Here is a 25,153-nt window from a genome sequence, read left to right as displayed (position 1 = left end):
TTCTCGAAAACCTTTATTGCTTGGGAGGTGAAGGAGAAGAATCCCGCTTTGGAGGTGCTCTGCGTTGTCGGGGGTGTAAATGAAGTAATACGTTTCGCAGCCCAGCTTTTGGGGGCTTACGTGTTCGTTTGTAGATTGGAGAAGCAGGGGAAGCGTAAAGCAATTAAAAACTTATAAAATTTTCTTCTGTGGGCAATTATTTGGAAAAGAAAAGAGAAGAAAAGCACTGTATAGTAAAGCTACTTAATCTGCCTCTAAGAAGACTGGCGAATTAGTAGACGTCTGATATCGCATTTGTTGAGATAGAGCTGTCTTGAAGCAGTGTAGCATGAACCCAGCAAGTCTTATTATTATATGAGCATTGGGCTCCTTGTTTTATATAATGTTATCAATCAACTGCAGCAGTAGTTGCTAACTACAAGCTATTTCTCTTTGTAAACTTGCTAAGCATTTTTTTTTCCCAGCCAGCTTGCTAATTACTTTTTAACATAGATCATTAGATTTTGGAACAGTTTTTTTAATCAGAAACAGATATTAAAAATCCTTTTTTTTTTTTCTTCCACTTCACTACTTGTTATGTGAACAAGGAACTCTGTCTTTAAAACTAATCTGTTTTTGTGGGTGTTGATGTGCCAATACATGTTTTTATGTAACCAGTGAGCGTTTTTCATCCTTTTCACGACCGACTTGTAAATAGAAGAAACTGCCAATCTGGCATCTCTCTACTTAAAACCAAAGTTAAGAAATGAATGGGAGTATTGGTCAGTTATAGAAACCCTTTTGTGCGTGTTTCAGTCACGTTGCTTTTTGTGCATCTTAACCAGACAGATCAGTGAAACAGAACCTGTGCTTTTTTGAGTTACTAGGAGTCAGTCGTCTACGCTTATTGCAGAAATACATGTTAATTATCCTACTGAGTTAAAGGATGGAAAAACTAAGATAAACATATGCCACCTGACTTTTACTGACTAAAGATTTCCCCAGCGTAAGGAAGAGAGTTGCATCACACTCTTCTTTTCGGTACTTGCATGTTACTTTAGGCATATAGTGTTAAACAGTAATTTTTAAAAGAAATTGGTTTCATGATTTGTAAAATATTACGTAGCCATTTTTTCCTTCGGTGCCCTACTTTTAGGTGACAACCTGTGGGCGAGCACTGCACGGGGCTGAGCACTTCTCTGACCTCAGTGTAACTGCGGCGGTGTCAGGGGAACACGCCGTTTAGATTCGGAGACCGAAATCCTCGAAATCTCACCTTGCAACCAGCCGTTCCCTGACCCGTGCAGGCTTTGCCGAACAACCTCATCGATGTGATTCCGTTGCAAAATGTTTGCTAAACATAGCTGACGTTTTAAAAACGTTGAGAAATTTAAAAACAAATCTTCATGGGCTGTATTGTCTGTGTTCGTTTGTTTTTAATAACCAGTTCTTATGTGTGTTTGTTGATGCAGGCCACAGAAACATTGTTTCGAATGGCAGTCTCAAGAGGAGCTGTTACGCCTTTAAGACACGGAGAAGTAAGGCTAAATATATTTTTTGCACATGTTGTACAAAGCTTTATTAACATAATACTTTATAAATTCCTGGGAGGCTTGTTGTCTTCAGGTAAGTAAAGAGGGCTGGACTGTGTGTAGCTTGTATTCCTACGTTGTAGCGGTTTTTCTTTTTAATAAGAGAATAGAGAATGTAAATCCTATCCAATGGGAGAGTAAATACTCTTCACAAATACTCTGATTTTCTCTTTGCCTGAATCATAATTCAGCCTTGTAATATACGTGACTTAGAAGAGTATCTTTTATCCAGGTACTTTTTCCACTCGATTTTCTACGTCAAAAATTGTAAAAGCTGTAGAAATTCACACAAGGCTGAGCTTTGTTATTGGGTAGGCATAGACAGGTTTCTTCACCCTTTCTGCTTGTTCCTCTCAAGAAGTCAGTGATCTCCTGTGGGATTTGAAGTTTTAATGCATCAATTATTTTAAAGAAGAGATGAATAAATTTGAATGTTATGTTGCTCATGCAGATAGCGAGTGTTTGGTTCCTTCTTTTGTGTTGTTTTATATCACGTAAACATTATTCTGAACACTACCAATTAAATGCCTCCAATATTAGGGGAATCAATTTATGCTTAGGTTGTGTTTCATTCAAAAACAAAAGGCTACCGTGAGTCGTGACGCTATGGAAAAGAACTGATCTGGACACTGGCACTGCTGGAATCTACAATATCTAGGGGTTTTAGTGTAGAAACTTCAGTGTTTTTTCATGGCAATCTGATTTGGATCAAATTCTTAGATAACTTTGTGAAAAGTTTATATAGTAGACACAGCATTAAGTCTGGAATCTAGACTGAGCACGCTAGCCTGGAATCTCAGCTATGCTGTAAAACGTTTCTTATGCTGATGAAATTGCCTTAATTTCCCCCCTTTTGAAATGAAGTAGCATGTCTTTGTATTTTTTAAAAAGCTGTTGTTTCAGTTCTGCCACTGTCTGAGGCATATGATGTGAGATCTCCTACCTTGCTGTTGTCTGTAGTTTTACCTTTTCTGGATATGAATCCGTTTATACTTTCTATGTATTGCTCTTCATTCTTTTCTACAGCAGCGTTTAATGCAGTTTCCAGTTGTGATAATTATGAAATATAGGGTAGCCCTACCATATTCCCTCTGTTTAGGTTTTTCAATCAAGGATACTTAATTTTCTCTGTTTTAATAAGCACATTGCCCATAGAGGAGGTAGGATCTCCATCCTTAAAGATACTTGGCGTTATACACGTGAATTATGGAAAAATCAAATGTTTTTTTTTCAATGCTAATAATGGTGTCATGCAATGTAAAATACTGATACAATCAGAGGAATAATACCACCTTTTGTGAGCAATATGTTGATAACTACTGTGCATCTGATGCATCTTGTGTTGAGTGAGTTCAGCTCACAGAAATGGTAGAAAATATTTCACTTTTTTATTCAGACATTGTTCTGTTCTTTTATCAAGTTAAACTGCCTCAAGGCTAGAGAGAACAAGAGAAACAGCAAGATAAGTGGTGAGAGGATGTAGCCGTGATCAGGCAGGAAGGAACTGGGTGAAAGTACCACCTCCCATATTTGATGATGGCGAACTGTTATGTTGGCTTGCTGGATCTTGTGACACTGTATCCTGAGTATTTTGGTCTGAAGATAAATGCTGTTATCGCTAAGTTAGATAATTTAGTGCTAAGAGAGACAAAGCATGTAAGTATGTGAGGTTATCCTTCCTTTATTGCAAGGCAATGGGAGAAATAAGAAGACTTTTTTTTTTTTTTTTTTTTTCCAAATCGGGCTATATGCCGGGAAGGGAGAGAATTATCGTGATGACTCAAGGAAGATGTTTTCAGTAAATTCCATTGTGGATTTATATTTTATTCAATCTGAAAATGAGGAATGACATTAATAAAATGAAATTAATTTTTCCAGAAGAAACATAATTACCAAGAGTCATAAATTTTTTTTCTTCTTCCAAGAAATTGCAGAATGTTTGCACAGTGTGTAAGCAGAAAGTGAGCCAGAAAAAAAGTTGAATATGAACTGAAGTTTGAGTTGACTCTGTTCTGTTTGAGAAGTGCGAAGTTGGCAGTGAAATTCAAAGCAGAGCAACTTGTTTATTGGAAATTCCAAACTAAGGAGGCAGCAGTCCAAATGTGCAGAAATGCTGTTGGGCTTTCATAACAATATTTAAAATGTAACCTCATTTAACGTTTAGGAAGGGGTAAAACCATTCAAAACAAGAAAGAAAAATTAATGGAAATACTTATTTTATATATATATATATATATATATATAAAGTTATTTACATTCTATTAGTCTATCTTCACTGCTGAACAGATCAACGGACAAACATTTCTTCTGTGCAGACGAAACGGTGCATGAAGGACTACCATAACCCTGTTCACGTCACCAGGTGTATTTATAATTTATGATATTGAATGTCTAAGGGAAATCTTTTGTTCTCCTGCTTCCAGTTTTTCCTCATTTCTTTGGATTCATCTTCTCAAGTCTTCATGCGTGCAGAATTTTTAAATCTTTCCTTTGCTATCATTGAAGATACTTAAAAAAAAAGTGTGGTTACACTGGTGGTTACACTATTTGAATTTAACATATGGCTTGTAAATTTACTATTAAGAATTTAGAAAATTATGCTGCCTACGGGAATTATCAAATTTGGATACATAATGTTAATAATTATTTAACTGCAGGATATGGAACATAAAGGTTCCTGAAGAATTTTCTCAACGATTGCCTTGCCTCTGCTTTGATTTAACTGTGCCAGCATCCATGGGAAGTAATCAGATCCAGAGGTGTAATTCATTTCCGGGTTTTAATATGTTCTTTTTCTTGTCTGTTTATTATTTTTGTCAGTTTTTTGGGGGGATGGAGACTGAGGCAGAGCTATATTGAATTTATTCCTTTATGTTAGTACTTCTTGCTCTTTCCAAGAGGATCCAAAAATTGTACGAGCAGATGCGATCACAGCAAATCTGTGGCTGCACTTTTGTACAGAAGTTTTAGGGCGCATTTCATTAACTTAACAAAGTTTAGAGTCAGAGCAATAGCCATAGCAGAGAGGTTTGCGTTCATGGTGCCTACACCTGAAACCACCAAGAAACCTTCTCCAGCTGTTTCTCTTTGTGCAGCAGGCTAAGATCTGCCACCATCTGTTCCTCCAGCCTCTGCTGGACAGTGAGAGCTGCCCTCTTCTTGGGCTGTGGCTGGGCTGGCCGCAGTGGTAGACTTAGAGTTGTGGGAAACTCGAGCGACTGCAACCTGCCTACTGGAGGGGATGAGAAAGGGAGGTTGGTGCTTCCTTAATGGTCCCAGTCTGCTCCTCGGTTCTGTGTCCCCTAGAACGTCGGCTGCGGTGAGCTCAGCCACCTCCAGGGAGGCAGCCAGAGGCAGAGTAAAGATTGGCAGCGGTGGTTATGAGAAGGCTATTAGAAGCGTGATAGCCAGGGGCTAAGCTGATATTCTGTGGCTGCACATAGAGAGAGACTTCTTCAGTAATTTGTAATTGGAAGCGACCAGTTTTATTCGCATGGCGCAACAAAGCAGTGATTTGCTGAAGAGAAGGAAGTGTGTTGTAACAATTAAGATTTGTGCATAGTGTGGAGGTACTGCATAAGGAGGAGGGCACTGATGACGACAGCTAGCTTGCAGGACTGATGATGTTCTGTCAGCAATCTCAGTAGAGGAGGAAGATAAAAATGCACACGACCCATCCAAAGAAGGAGCAAGACTTCAGAGAGGGTGAAACCCTTTGTGGAGAAAATCCTGTTAAGTTACGTAGACTCACATGGACTGCAGAGATAATGGAGCAGACAGAGTTCTCAGGGAGCTAGATATGATAACAGCCCTGCAGCTCTGGCTGCGAATGAATGCAAATTATGAATTTGCAAATTATCTTATCTCTTCTCATCCAAAAAATTTTGGGGCCTCAGGGTGGAAGAATCTAGGCTAGTATCTTTATAGCTCTTTATGTCCATCAGAGCAAAGCATCGCTGCCTCAGAACTGAAGAGGAAAAGGGCCCCAGAAGTTGTGGTCTTGCATCTGCGGTGTTATGGCATACGGGGAACTTCCAATATGATAGAACTTTAAAATCTTTGTGTGGTGTCTTGTGGCGGGAAATTTAGTTTTGCAGGAGAAAAATTTGCATGGGAGTGTCAGAGGAAAAAAAAAAAAAAAAGTTTGAGGGCTCCATTTCTGCAACAGCTGAGATGTGACCTTTTGAAGAAAAGTGGCAAAGAAACTGAATCTCCAGTCTTGTAGCCTTATTGGAGAATGTCATTAATGTAGGGAATGTGTTTTGTTTGGCAGTTATGCAAAGGCCGTTGACTGTATTGTGCATGTGGGAAACAAAACATAAAAAGGAATTTCCAGGCTGTGGCCATAAGTTTCCAAGAGGTCCAGTTCCCATTAGCGGTTAGATTAAGCCGTGGTGCCTGAAGAGGGCAATATGCAAAGGTCTCTGAGGCTCTGACGAAAGTAGCAATATACAAAACAAGAGGAGGCTGAATAGGGTGTCTGCTCCCTACTTCCCAAGCCATTTATTTCTTGATGAATTAGTGAACAGCCACCAAGTACAGTATATGTTGATTTGCTCATTCCGATTCCTACTTCCTTTCAGAATTATCACTTACACTGTCCATAGGGAAAGAATAAGTGAAGTCCAAGAAGTGCCCACCTATATATGTGTGTAGCCTTTCTATCCTGGAGGTATACCAGCAATGCAGCTTAAGGGGAGTTGTCAAACCCGTGCCGGTTCTCATAGCTTGAGAGACTGGAGCATTCTGAGTGATAAAAACACCAGTCAACTAAAATTGAACTGTAAATATACATAGAAATATAGAGTAATTATTGTACTTTACACCCTAAAAGAATTTATGATCTTACAATGCAAGCCCTTTCCTAAGAACTGAATAAGAAATTTAATTACATGCATTGCAAATAACAATAGATATCCATGACTGGAAATGTGCTTTGTTGTAAAATGTCTCATTGCTTTCATTTAAAAGTATATTTCTTGAATTTCAGAACTAAACGTTTAATTCTGTGTATTTTCTGAAGAGTAAATAATAGGAAGTGCAAAGCTTTGTGAATTTAGCCCAGTAACCAGTAAATAGCAATTTCCGTGGATTTTGTATTCATAGCAAATACCTACAGAACACTTGTGGTTTAAATTTTTAGTTGAGAGTTAATTAAGGTGATGACTGAGGATCTTTACAATGGAATTTATTTTACACTTTTAAACATACATATAAAATTGGAAGACTCCTTTCTGCAATGGTTCTACTATTATTTCCACAGAATTTATCTTCTACTTTACTGTTTGCAGTCATGACATATGTAAAATGACATTTCAGGCATGGTCCAAGTGCTGCAAGTCCACCTTTGTGAGTTGGATTTAAGCTTAAAAAAAAATAAAAAAAATCACTAGAGTGATTTTTAAGATAATATCAGTTTGTTTTGGTCCTTATATGAAGGGCCTTTGTAACAGTAATGCGATTATTTCTAAATGAGTAATCCATATATTTTTGATATAATGTTTGTTTGACAACCCTTATTGTATAGTGTTCTTTCTTTAGAAATCAAAACCATAAGCAACTTTGGTTGTGAGAGGAAGTATGTATGTTTTAGAATAATGCTATTAACTTAGCAATAAATTTTTAAAATGTAATAAAAAGCTGAAGATATTGTGAAACATTTGTTTTTCTGCATTTATGAGTTGTACAAACTTCAGTGATTTACAAATGGACACTGTAAGTTACATTTCTAAAACAGTTCTGTTTTTATTTAATCTGTATAAATGCATGTACATAAAACATAGGTTCTTTTTCATTGTAAGATTATATTTTGTGTTGATTTTAAGGTAGAACTTCTACCTAGGAAAGGAGGGGACAATGTTAAAGCGCTGTTACTCGCTCAAGGTTCCTTGCCCTCTTTCTTCTTGCCCTGCCCCATCATGTCCCAGCAGAGTCGGGTACTGAATCTTGGAAATTTCAGCTATATAATTAAGTTATGTGAACAATAACCTTTTTTATTAACAGCAGAAACTGAAATAATTTTTTTCTTGAGATGTGACTATTTCTGACTTAACTGCATGCCATTAGGACAATTTGAAAGAGATTTTAAAACCATAAATAAGACATGATAAACAATGTTCCTTTAAATGATCAATTTTCTGCATGAAAGGGCTTACTCTAGACATTACGGAATTCTACACTTGATTTTTGAATTTTTGATTTTGTCATAGTGGTGTTTTTGATTGCATTTTTGTCTATCTTGAGAGGTATGTGTGTGTCAATATGTGAAAAGCAGGAAGACTTCATAAATGATAACATTTTAGATTGTGAAAAGTATTGTGACTCATGTAGGATTATATTTCATTTAAGTGAAATTGTTTTGGGCACACTGTGTTTCCTGTGATTTCAGCCCAAGGGCATACCAGGCCTAATCACTTACAGGCACATTAGAAACCGAACGGCAATGTGATACTAGACATCTGATCCCCTAACCCTCTTGCCTTCCTATCACAAAGATGTCATTATTATCAGGAGTTCAAAAGTTCTGCTCTCACAGACCAGCCTGACATCTCTGATTTCCATTCTTTTGTCTCGAATACTTTGTTACTGTCGTGCTAATATGTGAGGAAAGATGTTTTCTCAGTTTTACATAAATCTTACAGCATTTAGAGACACTGTAGTTAGAGTCCTGAAGGCACTCTACTTTCTAAGCCTTTTGTCTTTAACTATGGATACTTTTCTTTTTAGTAGTGTTGTTGGTCAAAATGAGTCTCATTTATTCTCACTTAAATTGTCACATATGTATAAGAAATTTGATTTAGTACAGTGAAGCTTAAATCATTAAAAGGCCATGTGATAATGTTGATGGGACTTTTCTTCCTTCACAGTAGGATTATCAGTCCCTTGGATCGTACCCTTTTCCCTTGGATCTTATCCTGTGTTTTTTTCCTCCTGACTGAGGGTTGTTAGTGCACAGAAGAATGTGTATTTTTTTAATTTAGTATGTTGCAAAACAATGTCAGTTCAATTTAATGGAAGAAAACCATATTTTTTGAGTATGTGGGTATAAGATCTGAAGTGCCAATATGTTTCAGTGTTCATTTCCCATATATTGTCCCTCTTATTTATTTTTGAATGGTATTACTTTGCAAAAGGATAAGGAAGGAATTGCTTCCAGGCAGATCTGAGTCATTTTTCCTCCAAAGGGAGGTCACCTTTTCACTTGCCCTGAGAGAGAATAATCTGTACCTTGATTTTTATTTATTTCTTTTTTAAAAAAAACAATTTATTTGGGAAAACAAAAAAGTATCCTAAATCAGTGTTCTGAAACTGCTTTTGAATTCGGGGCACACATTGCTATACATTCACATAGAGAGTTCCTCTTAACGTTTAGAGAAGCCTTTTTTGGAAATGGTATTGAGCCTGGGTTTTATAACTCCTTGTAAAAGGAGCAGCAAATGGATAAAACATATAGCTAAGAATAGAACTGTTTTACGGTATACCTACTTACGGCTTAGGTTTGGAATATGTGTCAGAACTATTTAAAAATAGTATTGGTATCTGGAAATCCTTCTGACGGGTCACAACGAGTAACAGTTCAAAGGTAAGACTAGCATAGTTTAACAACATCAGGGAGTAAATTCAAAGTAAATAATGCTTCTGATAACTCTAGGGAAAACAAAGAGCTTCATCTAGCTTTAGCTCTGGAGGGAAGGAGAATGCGGTAGATCTCAGGAGAGAAAAATGACCAGGTTGGCTTCCAAGTTGTTCTCACGTACACTGATTGAGTGTGGCTTTCACAACTTATGCAGTTGTGACACAATTTATGCAGAAGACTGTGCTGCCATTCAGAGGGACCTGGACAGGCTGGAGAGCTGGGCGGAGAGGAACCTCCTGAAGTTCAACAAAGGCAAGTGCAAGGTCCTGCACCTAGGCAGGAAGAACCCCATGCAGCAGGACAGGCTGGGGGTTGACCTGCTGGAAAGTAGCTCTGCCGAGAAGGACCTGGGAGTGCTGGTGGACAACAAGTTAAACATGAGGCAGCAGTGTGCCCTTGTGGCCAAGAAGGCCAATGGTATGCTGGGTTGCATTAGGCAGTGTTGCCAGCAGGTGGAGGGAGGTGATCCTGCCCCTCTGCTGAGCCCTGGGGAGGCCTCCCCTGGAGTCCTGTGTCCAGTTCTGGGCTCCCCAGTACAAGAGAGACATGGCCCTGCTGGAGAGAGTCCAACGGAGGGCTACCAAGATGATTAGAGGGCTGGAGCACCTCTCCTCTGAAGAAAGACTGCAAGAGCTGGGCCTGTTCAGCCTGGGGAAGAGAAGACTGAGAGGCGATCTCATCAACGTGTACAAGTATCTGAAGGGGGAGTGTCAAGAGGATGAGGCCAGCCTCTTCTCCGTGGTGCCCAGCGACAGGTCAAGAGGCAATGGGCAGAAACGGAACCACAGGAAGTTCCATCTGAACCTGAGGAGCAACTTCTTCACTGTGAGGGTGACAGAGCATTGGACCAGGTTGCCCAGAGAGGTGGTGGAGTCTCCTTCCCTGGAGATATTCAAAACCCGCCTGGATGTGATCCTGGGCAATATGCTCTAGGTGACCCTGCTTGAGCAGGGAGGTTGGAGTAGATGATCTCCAGAGGTCCCTTCCAACCTAAACGATTCTGTGATTCTGTGTGAAGTTGTTATTTTTCAGCATTACTAGATCTTTGGTCTCTGGTACCAGATTGTCCTGGATTATCCAGTGTTCAGAGGTCATTTTTAATCATGAAGAGAAAAGTAAATTTGTCTTGAAGCTCCAGTGGAGTCTTAAGAACTTGTCTGCCTATTTCACCTAAACGCATGTTCTGCATTTTAGCTAAAGTTATGTTATAATTTATTTTCAAAAAATCGTGATGAGCATTGTAAAAATTCTGATCTCCTCCAAATAATTTTCAAAGGGAATGGTAGAATTCATAGACGAAGAGAATATGGGAAATGAATACCTTCTATGAATCATATGGTATGAATTTAATATAAAATTGAATGAAAATAGAATAGTGGCTACGTATTCCATAATATGGAGAATTAAAACTTAAGAAAAATAACAGTCAAGTTTGAGTATTTAGAGAACTTCTATATCTCTAATATGATTTCGTTTTTTGTCTTGGAAGTCATCTAGCAAACTAATGGTTTGTACTTTTCTTTTTAATGTATCAAGACTATAATGTCTTTTTTTACATTGAGTGCTATTTAGGACTTATATGTTTGTTTTACAAAGATAATGCTTATCATGATATGGTGGACTTTTTTTCAGTGAGGACTGATAAGTATGTATTTATTTCATGATGATCATATTTCCTCTTTTATTTGTGAAGTGAATTCCTAAAGCTCAAATGAAAATTGAGTTATACTCAGAAGTATTTGCTATAATATCTCCCGCCAAGAAGTTTCTGGGAAGCAGCTAAGTAAGGAGGCCTTTTAGTTACTTTTTTAAGGTCTATCTCTTTTTAAAAAATTTTCTGATACATTGCCTGTAATTCCAGATTTCTTTTCCATCAGCAAAACAACACATTGCAAATGCAGACAAGAGAAAATTATGACCACAGAACGTAACTGAATATAAGAAAATGTATTTACTTTCCAGTCTAGTTTTTGTTTACCGTGGCTTCTGACGATCAAGAAATGCAGTACTATGAAGTACATGAGGCAGGTTGTTTTGTTAAGAAAATTGTTTTTTTAATTCCTTTTTCATTAAAAAGGCGCAATTAGCGATTGTCGCTTCAAATATCGACTTTTCTTCTCTGTAACATGAGAGCATTTGTTTTATAAATATTCAAATTGTGGTCTCATATGTCATGGCCTTGGAAGGAAACTGTCATCTTGTTTTATACTTACAACGTCCAAGAGCAGGGTCTGGCAACTGCATTCTTCTGATAGAGCGAAGATAATCTGTAGGGAGAGCGCTCTAATTCTATACATTAGAAAAGACACAATAGGTATTACAGAAGATTGGTACTTGATTTATGCTTCTTTCTCGCTTCAGGATTGTTGATGCTAATGTTATGTTAATACATTCACAAAGTAGAAGGAATAGGAAACTGTAGAAGGCTATTTAGACTGGTAAAGCTAAGAACGTATTCACACTCCTGTATCTGTTTAAGAATGCTAAATACATGCTAAAGGTATAATTAAGCATATACGTCAATTGACCTGCAGTTTCTGTGCATGTAATTTGACTCAAGTTGCTAGAGAAATAGTCTTGCCGATGTATGAATGCACTGTTTGTCATTTTCTCTGACATATGATAGTAAAGATAAATGCATGTCAACTTATCCATTGCTTTCACTATTCAGTTTCAAGAAGAACTATTTTAACTTCAGAGTAAACATCATTTCCATTCAGTGGTTACCAACTAATGAAAATTAATTTTCCCTCAGGAAAATAATGCAAATGTAAAAAATCTTTTAAAAATGATTAATTTGGCATTTCCAGCTTGCTCATTAGAATTATTATTTAATTCAATTATTTAAATAATGTATGTCCTCCCATTTCTATGGCCGATCTCGGGGTGGCTTATGATCCTTCTTCAAAGTCCAATTGATGGGACAAATCAATTTGACAGGAAACAAATACCAAGATAGATTGGAATGATTAAGGAGCCAAGAACAATTTTGTACTTTGCATCAAAGGCTTTTTCCACTGGTCAAGTGACTGGAGGGGGTGGGGAAGGAAATCACTGTACCATTTCATGTCTCATTATGTATTTTTAAATGTTTTTATTCTTCTTATCGTCCCAGTTCAAGTTATTTTATGATCTTATCCATATGTAAGAATTTTAAATATCATGGATCACACACAAACAAAAAGCTTAGTGTTTAAAAATATTTTAATTGCCCTGTATGTAAATATGTTGCAGTAAATTTAAATGCAAATTGAAATACTTTTCTTCAGTTGTCGAAGTGGAGGGTGAATGTGCTGCAGTGAACAAGCAAACCCCTTCTGCTTCTTGTTTGGTCAAAGTCTAGGGGAAAATCATGCAAAATACTTTATATTTTCTTATTAATGAGTGAGTAACTTTAGGTTGTAATTTGCAAAGTGATGAAAAGTGAAATTAGTGAAAAGTAAGACTAAGGAGGGATTTGAACAGAATGAATAGAATAAATAGTAACAAGGAATATTTAGCATATTATTTGTGTATAAAGATCTGAATTTTCAAACTTTATATATTGTTCTATATGTGTAAAACAACAATGACACTTATCGCGTATAATCTTTGATTAATATTGTACCAAATTTAAGATTTAAATATTCTGTATATAAACTTATTTTAAGCTCTATAATGATCAAAATACAGGACCTAGGGCAAGCAATTCCAATTAATAAAGGCTAAAAGGGTTTTAGTATCCTTTTCATGGAGGGGTTAATATAGAATCTTAAGAAACAAAATTAAAAATCTAGGAAAATGCTGTTTATTTTGTCAAGTTTGCAGGGAGTTTGACTGCTACAGATACCCAAAACAAGGTGTAATCCTCATATTGATGGAGGGAGGGAGGGGGCTCTGCAGGATCTCCATCATATGGGGGGACGTGTTCCTCGGACAGCTGGTGAGAGCAACTGTAGCTTCTGTGGACACCGCAAGTGTGGTACTGCACTCCGGTGATATAAAATCAGTTCTTCCTTAAAAGCCTTGATCTTATTTCCTCTTTGAAGGGAAGAACTTGTGTGAGTGGATTCTAAGAGGCTAACCCTGTGTCTACGTATGGCTTGTGTAGGAGAACAGTGTAGCCTCAGACACTCGAGTATGTACATATGTAAAGCAAGTCTTTGTTATGAAAAAGGTGAAGTGCCATTGTTCAGTGCTCGAGCATGTGCATTGTGGGTATGTCGGAAATCAGCAGCTGGGTGCTAATTGAGCTTTATATTGCTAAAGGTCTGTGGTAACTGCCTGTACTGGTTTATTTGTTGTAATACTTCTACAATATTAAATCACTGTCTCCTCTTCTCCTAAAAACCTAAGCTGTTTCTCTTGACTAATGTCTTAACAGTGTGAGATAGGTTACGATAGCTGAAGATCTGATCTGCTGGCAGCAGGAATATTTGCATGAATAAACTGTTGGAACAATTCTCCCACTCTGAACCATGAAACCAATCTGTTCCTGTCAGTTACAATTTTATGGAAACTAATTCTTTGTTGATGGAATCAGGTGAAAAATATGTGGTCCTGATTAACAAACAGTATGCGCAGTTTCTTAAGGTCGTGGAGAACGTTCCCCAGGATGAGTGCATGCATTTGTATGGGTGTGTAACTATACATATATATGCATCCGTAGGTATTAAAAATGATGGCCATTTTGAATTTAGTTGTTCCTAAGTTTCAGAAACTTGTCTTAAACTAACCATGTCTTAAAATAATAGTTAGTTCATTTCTACAAAATTGTGCTCAAGTAATGAGCATTCCTTGAAGTGGCACTGTTTTTTCTGGAGGAAATATGTATTATACAAGTGACTGCATAAATTAAATAGTGATCTTTCATTTTTAAGTACCCTTCAGAGCTGCAAAAAATGAACTAGTATCTGCAGTCTGCTTAATAGACTGTTCACCACATCACCACATGCAATTAAGCAGAAGTGATTTTTCTGCTCAAGACAGGCTCAAGACTGATTTAGCAATGAAACTTAATTACTTCTAGCCCTTAGAGAAAATGGCCCAACAAGTTTAAGGTTGTTGGCAGGGCAATGTGGGAAAGCTATTGCTGAAACTCCCTTCACCATTTCTGATTTTCTCTTAGCAGTACTTTGCAGTATTAACCTCCAATTAAGCAACTATTCCCACAAAAAAATGCATTCCGTTTTTCTTTCTTTGTTGCAGACTAAGGGCAAAGGGAAAGAGAAGACAACTTTGCAGCTTCTTAAAAGCGAGTGATAGTTAACTATTTCACTGTATAGGTGAAGTTCTGTGGTTATGAAAAATAAAACTTAAAAATTAGTTCTCAAATGCCTGAAGGTGTAACGTCGCCACTCTGCCCATAGAGATCTCAGGCTGAAACCTAAGGCTTCGCGCATTTGTGCTTCTTCACAATTTGATATGTCACAGTTAAACAGTTTTTAAATTTTCTACTCAGGTTATAGGAAAAAAAGATAAAGGAACTGAAATAAAAAAAATCATTTTAATCATATGAACAAACTAGTTTGTACTTAGAATAAAATTGCTTCATTTGAATTTGTAGGAATGTGTTATTTAAAGGAAACAGGAACTTCAATTTTGTGACTCCAAGGAATACATCTGGAAAAACAATTCAGGAGGACATATGGCATCAATTGGCTTATATTTTCCTATATAGAGGTTTTGATTGCAGTACAACTGTTCATTAATTATGCAGAATTAAACATGTAAATACTGTATTGTTGATTTATATACCCTGTTGCAGGGCACTAAGTTCAGGAAGAAAAGTTGAGGCGTAGCAAAGAAGATGAACTTTTCTGCTTGTCTGCTGTGATGATGATTTTCTTTAATTTTGCAGTATATTTTTTCCTTGAAAGATTTTGACTCCCTCACTCTTATCTCTTTATGTCGATAAATCTCTCATTCACCTCTGTGGGAATTTTCATTTACAAAGAGAAGTAATATTGCAATTGCAACTTGTTGAATGTAATCGCCTTCTCAGTTGTACTCAAAGTCTTGTTCTTACTAACAGTTATGGACATGTTTATCCATGGAAATATTCATGGTAACAAAATTAAGCATGTTCCTGAACATTTGCAAGGGTGTGCAGGGTAAGACTCTAATTCCCAAAGGCACATTTAGCACATGCTCTAGTGCTTTACTCAGTAGGGAGTGAATTTAAGTATGTGATTCTGTCCCCTTGATTTCAACGGTGTTTAACTACATATGTGACTTAAACTTTTTGCTTGACAGGAAATAATTTAAGCATGTATTTCAGCATGTATTTGTTTTGTTTTAATCATGGCTTTGAAGGACTTGGAATCACTGCTGTCTTTAGGCTGATATTTACCATTCTCGGAAGTGAAAATGGTGTATCTGCAGTATTTCTCATTACAATGAAAAGAAGAAAGTCTGATATTCTTGTAATAAACAGCGACTTAGAAAAGGATGCTGAGGTTTCTCCTTACATCTCTCAATAATCTGTTTTATAGGTTGGCTTGTATCACCATCAGTCAGCTAGAATTGCTTAGTTTGTCCCTTTATAAGACTATTTTCAGTTGCTTCTGAAAGCATCTTGCAGATGCTTCTGCCACCTTCGAACTGCTCAGGCTGAGATCTTCTGAAACAAATGTGGCCGCAGTGCCTCAAATAAGCTTCTTTGCTTTGTGGTCTCAATTCACCTCTTTCCATGAATGAGGGCAAGGTCTTTTGGAAAAAAAAAAACAAAAAAAAAACCCACTATGTGACTAAGTAAGACGTGTACTCGGAGAACTGGATTAGAGTTGCACCAGCAACTTATGTCAAGAGTCACATGAACTTCATAAGGGATGATTCCTGCTGCAAACAGTTAACTACCTAAATAAATCTGAAAAAAGGATTGAAAACTATAGTATTAACATCCCCATGTGAGATGTGGATAAATAAGCGACTGACTCAGTGATACATGTAAAAGTGGAAAGTAAACTTCTGTTCTGAAGTGATCAGCTGTATGGGCAAAATGGCACTGATTGTTTTTACAGTGGGTCATACAATAACTGTATTTAATTCCCTTCATAAACTAATGGGACTGCACGTAGTGAAAGAGCACTGGGCTTCATAACACAAGAGGTCTCTTGCAATTTCAGGTTCCAGTGGACTTGACTTCCAGTGGCTCTGCCATAACCAGTCTTTTAAAGCATCTAATGATACGGCAGCGCTCAGATCATCCTATAAATGTCATCCTGCAAATTTTGTGACTAATAATATTGTTGAGATGTTAGAGAAATCGTATCACTTCACCTGCTTCCAAAATGTCATTGACACTTGGAAAGGACTGATGCTAGGTCTGCTGTTTCCTGGGCTAATGCTAACAGCGTTGCTGTCTCCTTTCATACGTGACCTAAGTATATGTAAGATCAGTGGAGATTAACTGTTTTATTTACAAAGCTCCTATCTGGTTTTATAATTTTATAAGAGAAGTACTTTGACTCCCATGCGCGTGTTAGGTTTTAACTTGTTTGCAAGAGGAGTTCAAACGGTCATTTTAATTTACTGTACTGAATTTACTGCATTTCAGCTGTGTCATTTTAGTCTTTGCACAATGGAAACGAAGGGAGGCAGATGTGGAAATATTTCTTTTCTGTAACTGTATTTTGTACACAATGTACTCTTCTCCTGTGAAAGTCATTACAGCTCGTTGGACTTGGTGTAAATTCAGGAGAAAAACTTAGACGAAATTTGTGTGTCATCTGTATGCCCTTGAGCTCAGTTCATTTAGCTCACAAAGACTGTGTGCAAGAGAACCTCGGTGGGTCCAGTTTTCCAGAAGGTTTAGAGCAGCATAAGAAAAGTGCTTTGAATTCCAGAAAGTTGGAAGTGTGTACACATGTTTAATAAAGCATACATTAAAAAAAAAAACGAATTCTTGCAAGTTACTGAAACTCAGAGCATTCCTATTGCAACTGTTTTGTAATTAGATTTGACCCTGGAACCATTTATCAGAACTAAAAAGAAAGTGTCCTTCCTTTATTTTTCATTTAGGTAGTAGGGTTGGAATGTAAATGAGAGATTGATTAGTATCCATTTCCATGTTCTTCATGTTCACTCAAGGTCTTACAGTTCATTCTCTTGTTTCATCTCAAATAGAAAAGGATCGTTTGGAAGTGATGGCTGATAAGCATTGCCTGTACTACGCCATATTGTTTTATCAGGAAATGATTTGAGTGTGAGACATTAAATAACTATATTGCAAACATGTATTTCTAGCAGTTAACTGTATTGCGGATCTGTGAAAAACTGGAAGGTTTTTTTGTTGTTATTTCTACCTGCCAGTAGAATCTACCAATATAAATTACTTAATCTACCAATATAAATTATTTCAGTCTGAGTATATGCAGTTTCTAGAAACAGTGTTTAGCAGTGAGGTTCACAGAATATTTTGATTGTTTTAATATGTGAAGTGAATATTTGAAATATTCTTATGAGTAATGGAATTTGGTATGCAAAACACAAATATTTCCTTATGATAAATTCGTCAGCTTGGCGGAGCTTTAGCCTGATTTCCGACTAATGACACAGAACTGTAAATTACCACTTGTTAGTACTCTGCTAACTTTTGCACAAATGGTTAATATATGAGTTAATCTGTTTAAGTAGCAAAAAAGGTCCTTTATCCCCAAATACCCTAAGTAGTAAATATATTGGGATAGGATTGGCTAATTTTAAAATTTCAATGTTGAGATTTAACAGCTATTAAATTGTTGCTTGATAGTGGGCGTATTAAGAAATGACTGACAAAAAAAAGATTCCTCCTTCAGTCACTTACCAAAGTGTTTTTGCGCAAAGGAAAAACATAATTTGAGGTTATGTTATTGATCCTGGTAAAGCACTTCTCGAATGAAAAGTGACAACTGTTTTAACTTTTCAAATCCTGTGTACTTGTATGAAGCAGGGAGAAGTGTGTGCATTTGAAAGTTACGGAGAATTTTATGGACAAAATGATTCAGAATTGGTCAGGTATCAAATTATTCTGTCTCAGTTTGCTAGGTATGCCATATGAAGTAAGGTTTCATAAGTAGATGTGACCACAGAGTAGTGCAGTATGGAGGCTAGGTCTCTCCACTTTGTGGTTTTCTCCAAAGAGTGATCATGGAGTGGATCTGGAGCGAACATACCATCTTCCTTGCTAGGGCTGGGCCCTGTGACTAGCCATATGCATGCTATACAGCACTTACAGTAATCCCTCTTTTGGTATATTTTTAATACCAAAAATTTAATACTTATTTTTAATAAGTATTAATACCTTCTTACCCAAAGTGTTCACTCTGTTCACACCACGCTCGGCACTTGTCACTCCAGGGATGCTGCATTACTGTTCTTACTGTTTTCATTATGGCCCTTAACATTAGCCAGGTTTAAGTGTTACGTTTGGGTATTTTCTGTATTTTCAAGCGGCTGCGCTCAGACCTATGCTTATATCCCTTAGCAAGGAGAAACCCTGCTGCGTCTCTGTGGGTGGCCAGGCAGAGTCTTGCAATCATAAAATCTCCATCCCTGGTCCACTCAGGTACTGCAAGGACCTGGTGTCCTTGGATCTCATCCTCCTTTTTATTCTCCAGTATTTCAACTCTTTTTTACGGTTCTCTCAAGAATCTGTCTCTCCTCATAAAGAGTGGAAACAGCCCACCAGATTGGTGCCTTTGTAGCATTATCCCAAGAGTGAGAGCTGTGGGCCGAGAGGTATGGTGCAAGGGTACAAACAAGGCTTGCAGTGGGACAGCTATTGAGGGAGGAGTCTTTGAACTGATCAAACCGCCAAGCTGATAGCAAGAAAAGATGCTAGAAAGGATTATCTGCTCTGTAAGTTAGAACGCATTTTCTGTGCCGTCTGCTGTTACAATGTCTCCAATCCCGCTGTGCTGAACTTGGAAATTTCCCTATGTAGGGATTCTAGGAAGAAGCTGAAAGTAGACAAAGCTGCTGTTATTGCTGGAATACCTAATTCAGTCATTTTTTCAAGTATGGATAAGTCTTCAGATTTGTCCAAATTAATTAATTCTGTATATTTTAAGGGATTTTATTCAAGATCTTGTAAGAAAAATGAGTATGAACTGTGTTTTCTCTGTCGTTCTTATCTAGCAATATATTGAACATCGGAATACATACACATTAAACCTTTGAATATATACTGGAATTAAATGAATTTTTTTGACCTGTTTCTGCACTGTAGGCTTACAGATTACAGTATCAAGATACTGTAGTAAATCACTTCATAATTAAATTTTGTGTTGATATTTCAGTGATTTGAAATTCCTTTGGCTTCCCCCACCACAACCACCTTTGAAGATAAGACCTGATTTGTAATATTTTCCACCATTCTAAAGTAGTTTCTACTCAGGTGACCTAACAAGCAGATAAAAACAGTGCCGTCTTTGAGGTACAGAAAAGATCTAAGGATTTTTTCTTCTTCACTGTTTCTTTTTCTACAGAATTAGCAAGGTTACAGCCTTTCAGGATATTGAGGAATTTATATCCAGTTGTGCAAGACTATCTTTATTGATTGACAGCTTTTAGTGCAAACATTTTCCACATGGAGGAAAAAATCATTACTGAAGATTTAACATTTTAATATAGTTAAGACCTGAGAAGGTTTCTCACTGTTGTGTCAGAACTGTGCAATTGGAGAACCATTTTCAAAATGTAACAGAAGATAGATAAATTTAAAGCTATTTCTGAGGAAACGCTTTTTTAAAAAATTGCTTAATCTTGGCTGTTTTGTAACCTGAATTTATTTATGCTTAAAAACAGAAGATCCCTAGAGTCAACTTCATTTAGATTTTTTAAAATAAGTCTACTAGTTCTGTCCTCTTTTTTTCTGTTTTCCTGTGGCGTGTCTGTGTTGTGAGTTTGGGTTTCATTTTAAGAAATGAAATGGTAATAATGTTCTGTGATTTCTCCCAAAACAACATTTTAAAATATACTTCTCCCTTGTGATGTGCCACAGTATTATCAGTTTAGAGGAAGCATTTCATTGCCCCAATAGTGAAGTAATTGTTCTTCGAATAGTTCTTGAATGCTGCCAGAAGTTCTGGAAGCAGTCAGCAAGTTGCTTTGATGTTACAGTGTTTGTACATGGTTATACCAAGTTAAGGACCTTGGCTTTAATTTCTTATTTTTGCAATTTTAACTAAGCCTCTTTAAAACAAAGAAAGCAACACAAACCAACCGCCCAGCACATGCTACTTTTCACAAAAGCAAGGCAGCTTGTAATTAGGGTTGGAAAGGACTTTTAATGGGTGTACTAATTTATTCCTCTTCCGTATCTTGACAGGTTTAATTATTCCTAGCTCCATTGAGGATGGAACAGTGGTAAAACTGTTTTTGCCATTTTGTTTCATTTTCTGTAAGTCATACTAGTGAATTATTCTTCCTCAGGTAACTTGTATTTTACTTCACTGTGTATAAGTCATTCAGACATTTTCTTTGGATCTACCAGGTCTTCTTTCAATTCCTTTGTGGTTATGCTGGCAGCAGTTTAGAGAATTTAAATCAGTTTTACTGAGTGCAGTATTTCCCATTTATGTTGTCCTATAACTTCCCATCTAACGTTTTTTAAAAAATGCAACTAAAATTGTCTCCTTCTTCTAATATTTTTTTCTTAATTCCTTGCATTTTTCCGTAACCTAAACTCACTCAACGTGTTGAAATTTTCCATATTGGCTTCATCAAGTTCATTATCGTTATTTCCTTTTTCTCTTTTGCCTCAGGAAATACATATTTTGTATCAATCTCAGTCTAGGGAGTAGGGAAATTATACAGGGACCAAACCCAATCAAAACCATCCTCTTTTATAACTGCCACAGTAACTATGCTCCCTATCTGCGCCTCTGTCAACCTTCTGCTACTGCCACCTTTAGTGTTTTATACATTACCGGGGCTGTGCTGCTATTAGCCTGCTCACTCCTTTATGGTTCATCTTATCTGATGAATAATGCCTGTTTGTTTTCTGGTCTACTCAGTTTTTTCTGAAAGAATGCGAAAAGAAGCTGTTTATCAATGTCACTTTTTCCAGGGCTTATAACTATCATAATTCCCCAGTAGAGTTTGGTTTAGGAAAAGCGACGGGGAGGCAAAGCAAAGGAAAGCAAGATAGTGACATTCCTGGCTAAAAAAATCGTGAATGTGTAAATAGGGAAGAAACTTCTGCAATGGGAGAACAAAATGGGGTACTCGGTTGGTCAGAATAGTGCATTGAGGCTTTATGAATTTGTCTCACGTTGAGCAGACTTTTTTTCTAAGCTGCATCTTCCCTTGAACAGCAGCCACCAGCTCCGCAGAAACACAACAGCGCGGATGAGTGTGAATGCAAGAAGCTGTGCAAAGCGACAGCCTCCAAAGTAACCTGGACTCACCTGGAGCTCCAGGCTCTGTGAAACAGGCTGCCTCGTACTTGAAAGCTTTGCCATTACATAACGTCAGAGGGGGAAAATTACAAAAGTTTTTCTCAAGGTACCGGTTTGCTCAAAGAATATTGTATTGTTTTCCTATTGATTTGCATTTAAAATATCTTCATAACCCTAAAAGCTAGGTTTTTTCTTTAAAATAGCCTAGGCACTACAGAAGGTTGAGTACTTCCCAGTGTCAGAAACAAAGCAATTTTCTGAACCTACACCAAAAATTTATAGCTCTTGCTTTTACTTTACTTGATCCCTGCCCTCTGCTTAAATCCCTTTATGTATCTATTGACAGTATCTTCTTTATTCATCTGTTCCTCAAAGAAAATAAGTAAGGGTCTTAGTTACTCATTCTTTTAACAATATGTTGCATTTCTTTGAATGTTTCTTTTGTCTTCAACAGGAGCTGTAACTGATGCTGCGTTAAGTAATCTAACATGTTAGAGCTACTAATGCCTCAATGCAAAGTGGTTTTTTTGTTATTTTGTGACAGGATCATTTTGATTGTATCAATAAATATCCTAAAGTATTATTTGCAAGGTGTTTATTAGAAGAAGGCTTTTTTGAGCTCAATAGTTCATGTTTGGTCACCAAAACTATTATATTTATTTTCAAACTTTCAGACAAATGCCTGTAACATGACTGATCTATTAAAGCACTGTCCAGGAAAAAAAAAAAAAAAAAAAACCTTTTATAGAATGGTGTTGTAATTCTACAAGGTTTTTCTGTAATCTGATAGGTAAAAATATCAGCTTGTGTTTTACACTGATGTATACTTGCTTGAGTATGTGTAATCTGATCTGTTAGTCTGAATTGCAGCTATACTGGGTCATGTGCTGCCTGCCCGTTCTGCTCTGTGCTGTTTTTGTCTCAGTTGTTTTCACTTTTGTAATGATTCCCTGTGGTCCGTGAACATTAAGGTCCATGTGAGGTCAACCGTACCTTGGAAATAGCGACAGCAGTGCAAATAATGACAGATATGGGAGGCTCACATGGTGTTTCCTGCATTTATCTAGAGGCCAGTGATTTGTGAGCCGTCTGCAAGGATGCGCGTACTTGGGGTTGTCTTTAGGTTCAGAATTGAATCCCTGAATAGTCTCCCCTTCCCGACGTCCTTTTGTTTTCCATTGTTCAAACTCTTCCTGTAAAAGGAGCATGCTTGGGGATACTCTGCCTGAGATTTTGCCTTTTTCGTGTTTGACAGATGTTTTATTTCAGTGCCTAACAAAGCTCTTTCTGTTTAACCACCACCTGAACTCGATGGTGAGAAAAAGAAAATGGTCCAGCTAAGGAGCAGTTTTGGTCCTTAATGACTGCTGAGAACGTGTATAGGGAAGACAAAATATTTTCTTTAGGGATTTGAAGAAGAAGAGATGACTCTAGGGTGAAAATACTTTCGGGAAAGTAAAGAGTAATGTATAGATGTGGGTAACTGTGAGCTCAGAGGGTGTTCTGTCTCCTTGAGCTGGCATTAAGAAATAAGAAAAATTATTTGTAACAAAGTGATAAAAGGTGGTAAGATAATATATTTTGAACGGAAAATAACAACAAGACTTTCTCTTCTTCAGCTTTTTAATAAGCCTATTCCAAAATGTAAAATCTTAGACTTCTGTGGATACTCTGATGATACAACTTGCTGGTACTTAGGAATGATGGAAAGCAAGAAGCCCATGGACTCCCTGCGATACCCTTTTGCCTGTGTAAATGGGAGTGCTGGTGGTTGTGGTGCGGGGCAGTGGCGAGTTGCTATGGCGTCTAGTATGGGAACAAAATATAAGCGAAAACTTGTTGCTTCCTTGAATTTCAGAGGAAGGACTAAAATTCCTTGGAGTTGTGGTGTAACTGATTTCTTAAAGGTGTCAGGAATACTTGTGAAAACGTTCCTGTAAATATGGAAAAACTAAATTTGATAATTTCTATAGTATCTTTTTTATCTTGAGTGTCTTTGTTATTGAGAAGTGTTAGCAGATAGCAGTTTTTGTTCCAGGATATTTTCACTGAGATTACGGCTTTTCTTTGTTTATCTTAATCTTACATGCTCTATTAGGATTAAAAAAAAAAATCACATCTTCAGTATGTGAATGATATAAAATTATACACTTTAGTATTTTACAGAGTAGGATGTGCACTTGAACTGTATTTTACAGGAAAGTTGTCTGAGAATTGACAGGAAACAGACCAGAAATATAATTACGCAAAAACTGCTGACTTGCAAGAAGAGTTTCCGATGATAACAGGATTTAAACTAAAAAAAAGTTTAATTTCAATTATCATGCTAATATTTTCAGGAAAGAAAATTTACCTTTAGCTTTCGTTTTTCCGGACTTGAATTTGTTAACCCATTGATATGGTGGCATAGTGAACTGTGACATTTTGTTTAGTTTTTGTTTCCGTAATTAATGATATCTTAATGCTAAATCTGAGCTTTACCTAAAAAGAAATTCTTTTGCAACAGAAGAGCAGAGGAAGATCATTTTACTTAGAAAGAAACATACTGTTGAAAAGACAAGATTCTAGCTTTGCTGCATTGCAAATAGATCTTCTCATAGCTTGTATATGCCATCTTTATCAAAATAAAGAAGAATGGTTATCAAAAAGAATTCTAAGTCAAAGGAATGATGCTCATTTTTAATCAGTAATTGTAAAGGAGGGAAGGAAAACAATGTAAATGAAGTACCACTTAATATAACTGTTAACCAGTATTTTTATTCAATATCAAATAATCCAAACTGTTTCATGAAGTGGTAGGAGATTTTTCACTGTTTATACTTTGGCCTGATGTAAATGTTCACATGTAATTCAGTTTTCAAGTCAAATAGAAATTTGTCAACATTTTCTAGTTAAAGAGCTAGCAAGCTTAGACCAGACTAGTTGTTTTGGTGGTTATGTGGCATGTGGCTGACGGGAACAAACTAAAACATAGTTCAGCTGAGTAGGGAACTGGCTTCACAAACCTGTCTTAATTGTGTTTTTGCAGACTGTCTAGGTCTAGCTGGGAGATGAAGAGATTTTCAGTTGGTTATCTCTGTATATGAGGACATTTGGTTGGTTTGGTTTATATTACAGTCGTTGGTAGCCTTTGATGTTTAAAATAGTATTTTCTTAGTGTAATCCCATTTTGAATTCCGGTTTACTTCATTAGTTAACATAAATTAAACAGATTGAAGAGGGGTTAGTCTGATCAGGTGGTCTCAACTGCAGAGGGGAGGAACAGGGATGATGAGGTCAGTGGATGTGGCCTTAAAAAGGAGTTTTTGACCATGACAGCAGAATCTAAATTTAAAGTGAATTCTGAGATTCAGTAGAGTTAATCTGTCTGCACAGCTCACTCTGGGAAATTTAGAATTATTTCAGGGATGATTAGAAAATTTTAGTTTAATGGAGCAAATATTTCATGATCAGTTATGGGTCCATTTTACCTTTTTGTTGTGCTTACTCCTTTCCAAGTTTCTATCCTGTACAAGGCCTGTACCTACTGTTATGCAAAAAGATCAGGCAGTCTTCTGTACCCGTACATGTGTTGTGGATCCGGA

At 37.0% G+C, this 25,153-nt stretch overlaps 1 protein-coding gene across 3 annotated transcripts in view; it reads left to right on the top strand.

The window, feature by feature from the left end:
* The window catches only part of TMEM135 (transmembrane protein 135), a 186,688-nt gene that overhangs the window by 74,588 nt on the left and 86,947 nt on the right, over positions 1-25,153 (top strand). For 2 of the 3 annotated variants that reach the window (XM_068930538.1, XM_068930541.1), the window contains one exon: positions 1,452-1,517. The exons of the other annotated variant lie outside the window; for it this stretch is intronic. In XM_068930538.1, coding sequence (XP_068786639.1) covers positions 1,452-1,517 — 66 coding nt within the window. The remainder of the gene's footprint in view (positions 1-1,451; positions 1,518-25,153) is intronic. 3 annotated transcript variants of the gene reach the window in all.

Source organism: Struthio camelus, chromosome 1, assembly GCF_040807025.1.
Source record: "Struthio camelus isolate bStrCam1 chromosome 1, bStrCam1.hap1, whole genome shotgun sequence".
NCBI classification, from domain to species: Eukaryota; Metazoa; Chordata; class Aves; order Struthioniformes; family Struthionidae; genus Struthio; species Struthio camelus.
Note: the sequence above shows the minus strand (reverse complement) of the source record. Positions and strands in the feature narration are given on the sequence as shown.